This window comes from Microcaecilia unicolor, chromosome 2 (genome assembly GCF_901765095.1).
Source record: "Microcaecilia unicolor chromosome 2, aMicUni1.1, whole genome shotgun sequence".
NCBI lineage: Eukaryota > Metazoa > Chordata > Amphibia > Gymnophiona > Siphonopidae > Microcaecilia > Microcaecilia unicolor.
Window position 1 is genome coordinate 211,501,422 of NC_044032.1, and position 13,378 is coordinate 211,514,799.

The window sequence follows — 13,378 nt, forward strand, 5'->3', positions numbered from 1 at the left end:
TGCGTTTTGCAGTCCTGGGCCGACACTTCCAGTTCAGAGCCCTCCCGTTCGGGTTGGCTACTGCTCCGCGGACCTTTTCCAAAGTAATGGTGGTCATAGCGGCCTTCCTGCGAAAGGAAGGAGTACAAGTCCATCCTTATCTGGACGACTGGTTGATCCGAGCCCCCTCTTATGCAGAGTGCGGCAAAGCTGTGGACCGGGTAGTTGCTCTTTTGAGCTCCCTGGGATGGATCATCAACTGGGAGAAGAGCCAGCTGCGCCCCGACTCAGTCCCTGGAGTATCTGGGAGTTCGATTCGACACCCAAGTGGGCAGAGTGTTCCTGCCAGACAATCGGATTGTCAAGCTTCAGGCTCAGGTGGACCAGTTCCTGGTAGCCTCTCCTCTTCGGGCTTGGGACTATGTGCAGCTGTTGGGCTCTATGACGGCCACGATGGAAGTAGTGCCCTGGGCCAGGGCTCATATGAGACCACTACAACACTCTCTGCTGCAGCGCTGGACTCCGATGTCGGAGGATTATGCGGTGCGTCTTCCCTTGGATCCAGCAGTGCGCAAGGCGCTGAGCTGGTGGATGCAGACAGACAAGTTGTCTGCAGGAATGCCTCTGGTGACCCCAGAGTGGATTGTCGTCACGACGGACGCCTCATTGTCGGGCTGGGGAGCCCACTGCTTGGGAAGGACAGCGCAGGGGCTCTGGTCTCCTGCAGAGGCGAAGTGGTCTATCAACCTCCTGGAACTCAGAGCCATTCGGTTGGCGCTTTTGGAGTTCATCCCGGTACTGGTGCTGAAGCCTGTACGGGTACTGTCGGACAATGCCACGGCTGTGGCCTATGTCAACCGCCAGGGAGGTACCAAGAGCGCCCCTCTAGCCAAGGAGGCTATGAGTCTATGCCAGTGGGCGGAAGCGAACCTGGAACAGCTGTCAGCGGCCCACATTGCCGGAGTCATGAATGTCAAGGCGGACTTTCTCAGTCGCCATACCTTGGAGCCCGGAGAGTGGCAGCTATCTGCTCAGGCGTTCTTGGACATCACGAAGCGCTGGGGCCAGCCGAGCCTAGATCTGATGGCGTCATCGGCCAATTGCCAAGTGCCGCGCTTCTTCAGCAGAGGACGGGACCCTCGATCCCTGGGAGTAGATGCTCTTCTCCAACAATGGCCGACACAAGAGCTTCTCTATGTGTTCCCACCCTGGCCCATGTTGGGCAGGGTCCTAGACCGGGTGGCAAGACATCCCGGCAGGATAATCCTGGTGGGTCCGGATTGGCCCAGACGTCCCTGGTATGCGGACTTGATCAGGCTCTCAATCGACGATCCTCTGCGGCTGCCAGTGGAGCAGGGCCTGTTACATCAGGGTCCCGTGGTGATGGAGGATCCCTCCCCCTTTGGTCTTACGGCCTGGCTATTGAGCGGCAGCGTCTGAGGAAGAAGGGCTTCTCAGACAAGGTCATCGCCACTATGCTGAGAGCGAGGAAACGCTCTACTTCTACTGCTTACGCCAGGGTTTGGCGTATCTTTGCAGCGTGGTGTGAAGCAGGCTCACTTTCTCCCTTCACTGCTCCAATTTCTTCAGTGTTGGCGTTCCTGCAAGAAGGTCTGGACAAAGGCCTGTCGCTCAGTTCCCTTAAGGTCCAGGTAGCGGCTCTGGCTTGCTTCAGGGGCCGCCTGAAGGGTGCTTCCCTGGCTTCCCAGCCAGATGTGGTGCGCTTTCTCAAGGGAGTTAATCACCTGCGCCCTCCTCTGCACTCAGTGGTGCCTGCGTGGAATCTCAACCTGGTGCTAAGAGCATTGCAGAAGCCGCCGTTTGAACCCTTGTCGAGGGCATCTCTGAAAGACCTGACGTTGAAAGCAGTCTTTTTGGTGGCTATCACTTCAGCCAGAAGAGTTTCCGAGCTCCAGGCGCTCTCATGTCGAGAGCCTTTTCTGCAGTTCACTGAGGCAGGAGTGACTATTCGCACAGTGCCTTCCTTTCTGCCCAAGATTGTTTCTCGCTTCCATGTGAATCAGCAGCTCTGTCTCCCTTCCTTTCGTAGGGAGGACTACCCAGAGGAGTACTCTGCTCTTAAATATCTGGATGTGAGACGAGTCATCATCAGATACTTGGAAGTGACCAATGATTTCCGGAAATCGGATCATCTGTTTGTCCTGTTTGCAGGTCCGCGTAGGGGTCTGCAGGCTGCTAAGCCTACTGTGGCAAGATGGGTCAAGGAAGCCATTGCAGCGGCTTATGTGGCCGCAGGGAAGGTGCCGCCTATCCAGCTGAAGGCTCACTCCACAAGAGCTCAGGCGGCCTCGATGGCAGAGGCCGGTTCCGTCTCCTTGGAAGAGATATGCAAGGCGGCAACTTGGGCTTCGGCCCATACATTCTCCAAGCATTACCGCTTGACTGTGGCTGCTCGGGCGGAGGCCCGGTTTGGAGCTTCAGTGTTGCGGTCAGGGATTTCTATGTCCCGCCCTGGGTGAGTACTGCTTCGGTACATCCCACCAGTCTATGGATTGATCAGCTTGATGATATGGAAGGTAAAATTATGTATAATCATACCTGATAATTTTCTTTCCATTAATCATAGCTGATCAATCCATAGCCCCTCCCAGATATCTGTATTGTTTTATTCTGGTTGCATTTCAGGTTCAAGTTTACTCTTCAGTTACTTCAGAAAGACTTCGTGTTCAAGTTTTTTCACTTGGATTCTTCAAGAGTTAAGACGAGTTTGTGTTACAGTGAGCTGCTGCATTCCTCTCCCCTCCGTTTTACGGGGCTGGATTGAGACTTATAATTCTGCCGGCACTCCCTCCCGCTTCGTGCGGCTGTAGGGCAGTTTTGTACCCCTCCCGCTTCGGCGGTGTTCGGGTCAGTCAGCTCCTCCCGCGGTTGCGGTTGCAGGATAAGCCAGATCCCCCCGCATCGGCGGGTGTGGTGTCCCTCCCCCGCTCCGCGGGGATGAGCTGGACGGATTCCCCTCCCCCACTTGTGTGGGGATGAGCTGGGTTAATTCCCCTCCCCCGTTTCGGCGGTGGTGAGCTGGGCAGAGTGTCCCTTCGTGGGTGTAATTCTCGTAAGTGCTGAGTCCTGCGGATGGAGCTTTGATATCGACATACTGAGGAGTTTCCGGCAGCACATGACCACATATAGGGAGGCAAAAGTTTGCTCTCTATCTCCACCTGCTGGTAGATGGACACAACCCACCAGTCTATGGATTGATCAGCTATGATTAATGGAAAGAAAATTATCAGGTATGATTATACATAATTTTACCTTATTGGCTTTGTTCAGTTCGATGGTGATGGGGCAGAGCATTCCAGAGACTTTCAAATTGGCCCAGATAGTTGTGATACCTAAAGAAGGGAAAATTTTAAAAGACCTAGGCTCCTATAGGCCTATTTCCCTCCTTAATGTTGATGTCAATTATATGCAAAGATCTTAGGAAATAGACTGGCTATGGTACTTCCAGATCTGGTGGGTGGGGCTCAGGTGGGATTTGTGAGAGGACGAACAGCAGGTTAAAATATTCATTCCATCTTGGCATCTTTGGAGGTGGTTGCTCGGAAAAGTTTGTCTTCCCTTAGTTTTGATGCAGAGAAAGCGTTTGATCGGGTGAGATGGTCATAGTTGGTGCATACTTGCCGCTTGAGATGGGGGCGGGGGGGGGTTTCTTTCCTCTCAGTAGTTGGCATGTTAGAGATGCCCTTTTATCAGCGGCCAGTAGATGCACTGCATTTAACCTTGGGTTTAGAGATGGGGTGGGGGGAGAGAGGAGGTTGACAACCACTTGTTGGGAGATTGGTGTTTATGTGGGGTATGTTTCTTGGGGTTTGGTCTTACTATGCTTCTGGTGGTGTATTGTTTGTATATGAGTATCACTATTTTATTCTTCCGGAATGGGGGGGGAGGGGGCTAAATGGTCAAACGTTTGATGACAGATGCTATTTTTTTGCATAGTTTTTCTCTTTGTATGAGTGTTTTCTTTGAATTGTCATCAATAAAAATGTTGAAACATAAAAATCATAAGTGTTTGAGGCTTCTGCAGATGAGAACAGAATCCATGGATACTGGGCCTGTGGCGATGGGGTGTGGATGGAGACAGAACCCACGGGCTGGGGATGGGGACAAACTTTGTCCCCGTGTCATTCTCTAAGTTACACTAAAGATATTTGGACAAGATTATTCCATTCAACCAATCAATTTTGCTAAAAGAAAAATTAAAGCGAGGAGAATATTGACCAGAATAGATCAAAAGGGATCTTATCTCTAGATGTATAGTAAAAGATTTTGTTTCTTTACATTTTACATATCTCAACTGACAATTAATAGTAAATTCAAGTAAATAATGATCAGACCAAACAAGAGGTGACCAGTGAATTCCTGTTGGGGAAAAGGTTTGAACAAGATGAAATGGAATCAAAAATATCAAACTGATGACCTTTTACATTGCTACAATTAGACACATGAAAAGAAAAGCCTAAGGGCCCTGTTTACTAAAACATGCTAGCATTTTTAGTGCAAGCTATGTGTGTCACTAGTGTTTGCGTGTGCTAAAAACGTTAGAGCGGCTTAGTAAACAGGGCCCTAAATCTTACAGGAAGTCACTTAGTTCTTCCACAGCAAAATCATTGGAATCATCCAGGTGTAGGGTTACCATATTTGCTCCCCCCAAAAAGAGGACACGTTGTGCCCCCTGTCACATACCATCCAGCCCCATAGTCACCCCTGTAACACCCTCTAAGGGTGTACTATCCTCCCCTTACCTTACTGTACTGCCCTGGTGGTCTAGTGACCTCTTCGGGATAGGAAAGAGCCCCCTCTTTCCTGCCCAGAGCGGCTGCAGAGTGTCTTACTGCCTCCTCTACCGGCGCTGATTCAAAATGGCCGCCGAGAGTGACTTTGCAAGACTTCCGGTAGAGGAGGCAGCAAGAGACAGTCTGCAGCTGCTCCGGGCAGGAAAGAGGGGAGCTTTTTCCTGCCCCAAAGAAGTCACTGGACCACCAGGGCAGTACAATAAGGTAAGGGGAGGAGAGGGTAGGACACCCCTAGGCCCGCCAGCCTACCCGTTTGTCCACAAATCTGGACAAACAGGCAGGCTGGCAAAACCCGCCGTGTCCCTCAAAAAGAGGTGTAAATTCACATCTCCCAATAAAATGCAAATTTTTTGTAACATAAATTGGGTAATAAAATCATAATGATTCTCGACAAGTGATCCAGCAGCTTTGTGGTCTATTAAAGGAGAATACATCCTAGATTATCTTCTAATGTGCAATCTGTATTTTACAAACTAAAGCTTTGAGAGCAGGATTATTTATCAAATTCCACAGTTTCATTTAAAAAAAAAAAATATATATATATATATTTTTTTTTTTATATATATATTTTATGTAGGATGGCAACATGCCCCCAAAAGGCCAGGTTGACTTTCTCCAATCTATATATATATATTTTATGTAGGATGGCAACATGCCCCCAAAAGGCCAGGTTGACTTTCTCCAATCTAGTAATTAAGTGTTGAAGTCGTAGTTCCTATTGCATAGAAACTGGAAAAAGGCCAGTGCAAGATTGATGAGAATCTTTGGACCGATGCCATAAAAAAACATTTAAAAACATTTCTGCTTCACCATGCTTGTGCAAAATCAGAGAGCAATGTCTCAGTAGATGGGGATAGAAGTGCAATGCAGTCATAAAAGCAAATAAGTTTATATAAAACTCTTTTCTGAATAAAAGTTAAGTAAGGTTGAGGATCATGCATTTAATATACTGAATAGGCAACCAATGAGATTTTAGTCAAAAGCACTTATATTCTGCTTTCCCTTCACAGTGAATAACAAAACATGCACAGTAGAAGAAACAAAATAATGAAATAAAGGTTTGCTTTAAAAGGGATGTCCTTACTTCCAAAATGTCAGTCCTGCTCCAGATGAATCTCAGCAGGCATTGCCCTGTAAATGAAAGTTGTTATGGGAGTCCACAGGAGCTTGTAGTCTCATCTGCCACAGGAGAGAGTGATAGAAAATGTTGATCAGCATTATCTGCAACACTGAAATGGCTGTGGGTCACAGCAGTGTTCAAATGGCTCACCATATAGCTTGCTATTAATTTTCCAGGTTCTCCCTTGATATTCTGCAAGGTTCATGTTTCACTCCCACCAAAGTTTGAATTATGTACTAGGCCTGTGGAAAGAAGGGGCACACTGGGAGGAGAAGTGTCCAGACTATATTAGTATTTTATGGTGTCTCCTTGCACTTCAGTATGGGCCTCTGAATTTGTGTGGAATTTTTTTTTTTCATTTTATTGTACAAGAAATCACCTTTTTTTGTATGTATGCTTTATCATTTTAGCATGGCATACCGCCACTGCTGATTGCTGCAGGCTGTGGAAACATTCAGATGCTCAAACTGCTGATACAGAGAGGAGCACGGATTGATGTTCAGGATAAGGTCAGCTGTTTAAAATGCAGTAATCTATTATGGGTGTATTTTGTAGCTAAGAATCTGCAAATTTTTATTCACATTTCTTCAGCAATGTATGTGGTTAATTCTAGAATTTTTGCTCTAAGTTCATTATGCATGCTTAATTTTTGTAATTTTAAGTGTTTTGCAAAATGTTCAACTTTCATCTATGAACAGTGTGAATAGTAACCAGTGCATTAATGTAAAGCATCATTCAGCATTAATTAATGCTTAGGGGACTGGCAAATTAGGTAGGTATAACTGTTGCCAGATTTGTTACACTTACAGAAATTGGGAAGGTTTTCACTTCATCCTGCCAAGGTGGGCAGTGGTATACCCCCACTACTGTGCTCCTCCCCATCATATAGGATTACTGTCCATAAAGATTCCACATTGCATTTTGTTTCCTGTCAAACTTTTATCCTGTTTGACTCTATGCCTTCCTTAATATGTAGCACCAACATTAATTTAATCCACCTATCATTTCAGGATTTATTTTTTATTTTATTTTTTTACTGTGTTGTCCCAATGTCCCTTTGGTTGTCCTCCTTCCACCAGGTGTCTGAGATGCATATTAATGTCTCTGTTCATTTAGTGCCACACATTGATGCTGGATTTAACCCAGGGGTGCTCGATGTCTGTTCTCAATCTGCAACCCAGTCAGGTTTTCAAGATTTCCCCAATAAATATGCTATGAGATCTATTTGCATGCGTAATGATCGCATGCATATTCGGTGTGGAAATCCTGAAAACCCAACCGGGTTGTGGATCTCGAGGACTGACAGTGAGCACCCCTGCTTTCACTTGGAGAAAAATCTGTGTTTACATTGAAATTAATTCAGGGGCATAGTTGACAATATGGGCTACTTGTTAGCACAAGTTAGTGGTAAAATAGCACATCTTATTTTAGCACATATCCCATTTTATGCAGTGAGACCTAGTTACTAATAACTGAGATTAACAGTAAAAATGTCTTAGCAGTAGCCTATGTTGAGAACTTTGCCCTTAATGACTAACGGGCCCTTTTACTAAAGCTTAGTGCACACTAATAGAATTAGCGCACACTAAATGCTAAGAGGCCCATTCTATACCTATGGGGTTCTTAACATTTAGTTCATGCTAATTCCGTTAGTGCGTGCTAAGCTTTAGTAAAAGGGCCCCTAAACATAGCAACAGGCGAGGCAATGGTCCACTCAGTTTCAAAACAGCAGACTACTGAGGTAAAGTCCAGATTATAAGAAATGAATACAAACAATAATAGACCTTTTTAAATAATAAAATCAGGGATAAAAATCGAACAATAAAATCCAACATGGGCCAGGTTTCTGTAAAGCCTGCATCAGGGATTAAAATTGGAGATATAGATATATATAGATAGATAATGAAAGGTGGTATTACAGGGACCAATCATAGATCACAGGGTACTTAATAAAAACAGAATCCACATCTTCAAATTGCAGTGAGAAGTTATTATTCAAATATAAGAATGCATGATTGGTTATCATTGGTATATATGTTGTTTATGCTTCATTTTTCAAGTTAATATCCTGTGATACCATATTTTGTGCAGTCATAATCCCTGATGCAGATGTTGCAGAAACTTGACTGTTGGGTTTTATTCCTCGATTATGTTTGATTTTGGTATTAGTTTTATTGTTCTTGCTTTTCTTACAATCTGGACTTGCTCTGCCTTGATGGTCTGCTGTTTTGACACCATTTAATGACTTGACACATATTTCAAAAAACATTATTAGGTCAGAAGAGAATGATGTAAAACCAAAGAAGTGAGAACGAGGACCTGTTGATTTGAGCTTTCCAGAGGACTGTTTGATTCTAAGACAGGACATGGACTATAGGCAATGTTATGAAAAGTAAAGACCTGGGTGTGCCTTGTAGCTCACTTCCGTGTGCCAAGCTGCCATTCAGAGGTACCTGGGTTTGATTCCTAAATTAGGTCTTCCTTTTCTCAGAAGGAATGGAATTGCTTCTGCAGCAATGTACAAGGCTCTCAGGATGGAAGAACTCTTCTGTCTTCTCTGATGGTCCTCATCTTCCATCCCCTCCCCCCATGACTTCTTTAGTAAGAGCTAAATCTTAGCCCTCCCTCCAGCCAAATCTTTGTTGGCCCTTTTAGATGGTCCCTGCTTAAAAGCTTATCCTGTCCAGTTACTCTCCTTTCTTCCTGTGGCCAGTAAGGCTCCATTCTCCTCTTCAGGACTGGAATCAACTGGTATTCCTCTGCACCAGGGAAACGAGGTAGACTTTCCTGTACCACCACCTCAGGTAGGGGTATATTTGAGGGGAGGGGGGTTGAATACAAAGTAATACTACCTACTTGCTTTAGGAGGCTGAAATACACATGCATGCACTCTGCTGTTTTTAACTTTTGCTTTGGTCTAATATCCACCTCTTCTGGGTGCCCAGAAGTGATCAGTGTTGCTGGCACAGCTCTGCTTACTCTTGAGCTAGAAAGGGGAATTGGAAAACAATGTAGGCTGTTCTGTTCTTGACTTTAAGGAGGAAATTAGGGAATGAAAGCAGGACTTAATTCTGGTGAAAGTCGCTTTTTCTGCTTTACTTCCTTTGGCATGTCAGAGCTGATCCAGACACAGCTCAATCTGCTCCACATATTTTAGGGCTCTGCTGAAGTGGTGAAACACTGTCCCAGGGTGTTCTAACAGAAATTAAGTCCTGCACCTCAAAGGTTTCAAATCCCTATAAAGTCACCCTAACTGTTAAGAGCTTGCTGAAATGTTGATGTATTCCTGTTTCTGGTTAAAATCCATTTAAACATTTGGTCTACAAGCTTTAGAGTCTTTTGCCCTATTTTATTGGTGACATTGGGTCAGTGGTGTGCTGGTAAATTTTTAACAGGCTCTCTCCCTGGTCCAACTCTGCGCCCCCCCCTATCCACCTCTACGCCCCTCCCCCCAAATTGCAGAGCTGGCTATACCCAGGGAGAGAGCCGGGGGGGGAGGGGGGGGTGTCATGCATTACTCTCTCCAGGAATTTTTTTTTTTTAATGCTTCCAGGTTCCAATCTAATTCAAGTTTAACATGGGATAAAATGCCATAAATAAGTAAATAAATAGATAGAAATTCTGAGCATTGAGAACCTGATTCCCATAACATGATGTCCCATTAACAGGAGAAAAAAAATCTCTGCACCAATAACAGGGTTAAATGTCATAAATAAGTAACTAAATAAATAAATAGAAACTCTGAATGTTGAGCACCTGATCCTTATAATATGACATCTGTTTTAATGGCCCTTTACCAGGAGAAAAAAAGATCTCTGCACAAATATAATACATGCTAGGGTGTCCCTATAACCAGCCCCTCTAAATGACACACTGATTATGAGTTATAACAAATTACTACTCTATGAAAAGTTATTCCATTACTGTACTTCTCTGACCTCTGTGTACATCTGTATGCTGCCAAAGCTGGCATGTTTGAAAATATAAGCGAGATTGAATTAAAATGCTACCAACAATAAAGAACAACAACATGGATGCAGCACCTGATTCTTATAACATGATATCTGTTTTAGTGGCCCTTTACCAAGAGAAAGAAATCTCTGCACAAATATAATACATGCAAGAAGGTGTCCCTATAACCAGCCCCTCCAAATGACAGAGTGATTACCATTTATAACAAGTTACTACTCTACCTATGAAAAGTTATACTCTGTGTACATCCGTGTGCTGCACAAGCTGGCATGTTTGAAAATATGAGTAATATGAAATTAAAATGCTACCAACAATAAAGAACGACAACGTAGATGCAGCAGCTCATAAGTTTGCTTGATTTTGTTTTGGGTTTAACAGCAGCGCGGAAAGGGGAATCAGACTAACCTAAACATCTTCAATTTCTTTGTTTCATGCAGTGCCTGATCTACCTGGAGCCTTGTCTCTGCCGAGTGTACGGTCCGTGATGCAACTTCCTGTGGGTGGGATCCGGCAGAGAAAAGGCTCCTGGTTGGTCAGGCAGTGGTGAGGGGGGGATGATGAGGTATTCTGGGGCCGGGGGCAGTGTTGCCAGGTGGGCGGTTTTACCGCCCAATTGGGCGGTTTTCCGCGACCCGCCGCGGGAAATTTTTGCCCGCGGCGGGTTGCGGTTTTTTGGGCTGTTTTTGGCCCTTCAGGCGGTTTTTTCGGCCGCGGGGGGGCGGGGGGTTAGTGACGTTTTTGGGTGGGGGTTAATTGAAGTTTTGGGAGGGGTTAGTGAAGTGGGGGCCGGGGTTAGTGACGTGGGAGGCTGGGGGCGTGCGAGGGAGGCGGGGGGGGCACGATGACGGGAGGCGGGGCCGATGACGTGGGAGGCGGGGGCGATGACGGGGAGGCGGGGCCGGTGACGTGGGAGGCGGGGTTGATGACGGCGGGGGCGGGGTTGATGACGCGGGGGTGGGGGTGTCAGGGGCGGGGTTTGTGTTTGGGCGGGTTTTGGGCTGTTTTTTGGGCTCCATCGGGCTGGAAAAAAATTTTCCACCTGGCAACCCTGGCCGGGGGAGGAGGGAGAGAGGAGGAGGAAAAAAAAACAGATGCTTGTGTGCTGGCTGCCTGTCTGACTCCAACAACCGGCTCGCAAAAATCAGTAAAATTTAACAGGCTCCTGCGAGTCGGCTCCAGCACACCACTGCATTGGTAAATGTTGGCAAAGTATGGACGTCTTCCTCTCTAGCGTAATAATATTGTTCCCTCTCCCCTTCAATCCAGGCTGGATCTAATGCAGTTTACTGGGCTTCCCGACATGGACACGTAGAGACCTTGCGGTTTCTTCATAGAAATAAGTGCCCTTTGGATGTTAAGGACAAGGTAAGGAAAACCATTTCTTGCAGACAGTGCAATGCAGCAGTGATCTAGAAAGACCTATTTAAAGTCATAAACTATGTTGAAGACTCAATTACTTTGTTTTATAACCCTGTGGCAGTTAAAAGGCATGACCTATTTTTACTGTAATTTTTCCTATGGGCAGGTTAGTCTCATTTTGAAGTGTTACTGAAAAAAAATACCTTGGGAAAAACAGTAAAGATGTGCACAGGCAACAAAAATTTGGTTAGTTTTTTTTTCACCTACATTTTTCCTGATTTTGATCTTTTTTTTTTTTCAGGTAGTTTCCCACATTCATTTTAATGGGTAATTTTCCGCACATGCTAAATTGATTTTAACACCTACAGATTAATTTTAAGTTTTAAGCTGCTGTTAAATGTACAGTAAGAAATGTACACCCCTACCAAACAGGCTGAAATTGTTGTGCTCTTTGCTAGTGGACAAGATTATGTACCATGATTGGCAACCTTTAGTGGGTTGTTTCTTTTTTTTGTTTTTGTTTTTTTTTATTTTATTTATAACCATTTAAATTTTTACAAGCGATAAAACAACTTGCCAGAAATACAGAGAAGGTAATATATAGGAATTATTTCAATCAGGTAATTCTATTCTCTCCTTTAGACCACTAAATAGGGAGAGTGAAACAAGACAAGAGATCAATTAAACAGTAAACAGAAAAAAAACGTGGTATTAACCTGTTTATCCCCAGATATTACTCATCTAATTCATTATTCCACATTGATCATCTGGTTGGCTTATTCAAGGCCAATACGGTGTATAGTCAAATTATTTCATTGAAAACATACTTATTGTCCAATATTAGTTAGAAATAATACATCTGATTACATTCTTTCTCTTTTAAAAAACCAGACGTTATTGAACAATACATATACTTAAGTCTCTAATTCAATCCCACTGATTAAAGTAATCTAGTGGCGTACAAGTGGGGGGCGGTGGGGGCGGTCCGCACCGGGTGCCAGTGGGTGGGGGGTGCTCCGCTCCCGCCGCCTCCCTTTAAACAAAAATCGGCGAAGCAGCGTCGCAGGCAGCGCCTCGTCTGCCCTGCTTGTGAAAAAATCAAATCTCTCCTTCTCCTCGTCTTGACGTCGACTCGGGCCTTCCAATCAATCACTATGTGTCCCACCCTCCTCTAAGGTAACTTCCGTGAGGGCGGGCGCGGGCGGGACATAGTGATTGATTGGAAGGCCCGAGTCGATGTCAAGACGAGGAGAAGGAGATTTGATTTTTTTTACCAAGCAGCAGGGCAGACGAGGTGCTGCCTGCGATGCTGCTTCGCACGATTCAGACAGTAGTGAGAACGGGACTGAGGTGGGAAGGAGAGGGGCGAAAGGGACGTGGGTGGGGGGTGTTCAGAGGGGAGAAGGGGACTGGGGTGGGGGTCTCAGACAGGGGAGGGGAGAAGGGGACTGGAGTGGGGATCTCAGATGGGAGAAGGGGAGGGGAGAGAAGGGGACTGGGGTGGGGGTGTTCAGAGGGGAAACAGGGAAGGGGACTGGGGTGGGGGTCTCAGACGGGAGGAGGGGAGAAGGGGAACTGGGGTGGGGGTGTTCAGAGGGGAAAGAGGAGGGGAGAAGGGGGACTGGGGTGGGGATCTCAGACAGGGGAGGGGAGAAGGGGACGGGTTTGGGGATCTCAGATGGGAGACGGGGAGGGGAGAAGGGGACTGGGGTGGGGGTCTTAGACAGGAGAAGGGGAGGGGAGAAGGGGACTGGGGTGGGGGTGTTCAGAGGGGAGAAGAGGACTGGGGTGGGGGTCACACAGGAGAAGGGGAGGGGGAGAAGGGGACGGGGGTGGGGGTGTTCAGAGGGGAGAAGGGGGCTGGAACTGGGGGCTGAAAAAAGGGGCAGAGAGAGAGGGGACAGATCCTAGATGGAAGGGGGAGCGAGAGGGAGGGCAGACCCTGGATGGATGGGAGAGGGAGGGCAAATGGTGGATTGAAGGGGCAGAGAGAAAGGGCAGACTGGAGTGGATGGAAGAGAAAGGGCAGACGGTGAATGGAAGGGGCAGAGATAGAGGGCAGATGTGGATGGAAGGGGCAGGGAGAGAGGGCAGACATTGGATGGAGGGGACAGCAGAGAGGGCTGACACTGGA

The 13,378-nt window shown here is 46.3% G+C and overlaps 1 protein-coding gene across 1 annotated transcript in view; it reads left to right on the plus strand.

Annotated features, from left to right (window-relative positions):
- DAPK1 (death associated protein kinase 1) overlaps nucleotides 1-13,378 on the plus strand; it is a 314,806-nt gene that overhangs the window by 227,286 nt on the left and 74,142 nt on the right. Inside the window, 2 exon segments of the mRNA XM_030193688.1 lie at nucleotides 6,324-6,422; nucleotides 11,152-11,250. Coding sequence (XP_030049548.1) covers nucleotides 6,324-6,422; nucleotides 11,152-11,250 — 198 coding nt within the window.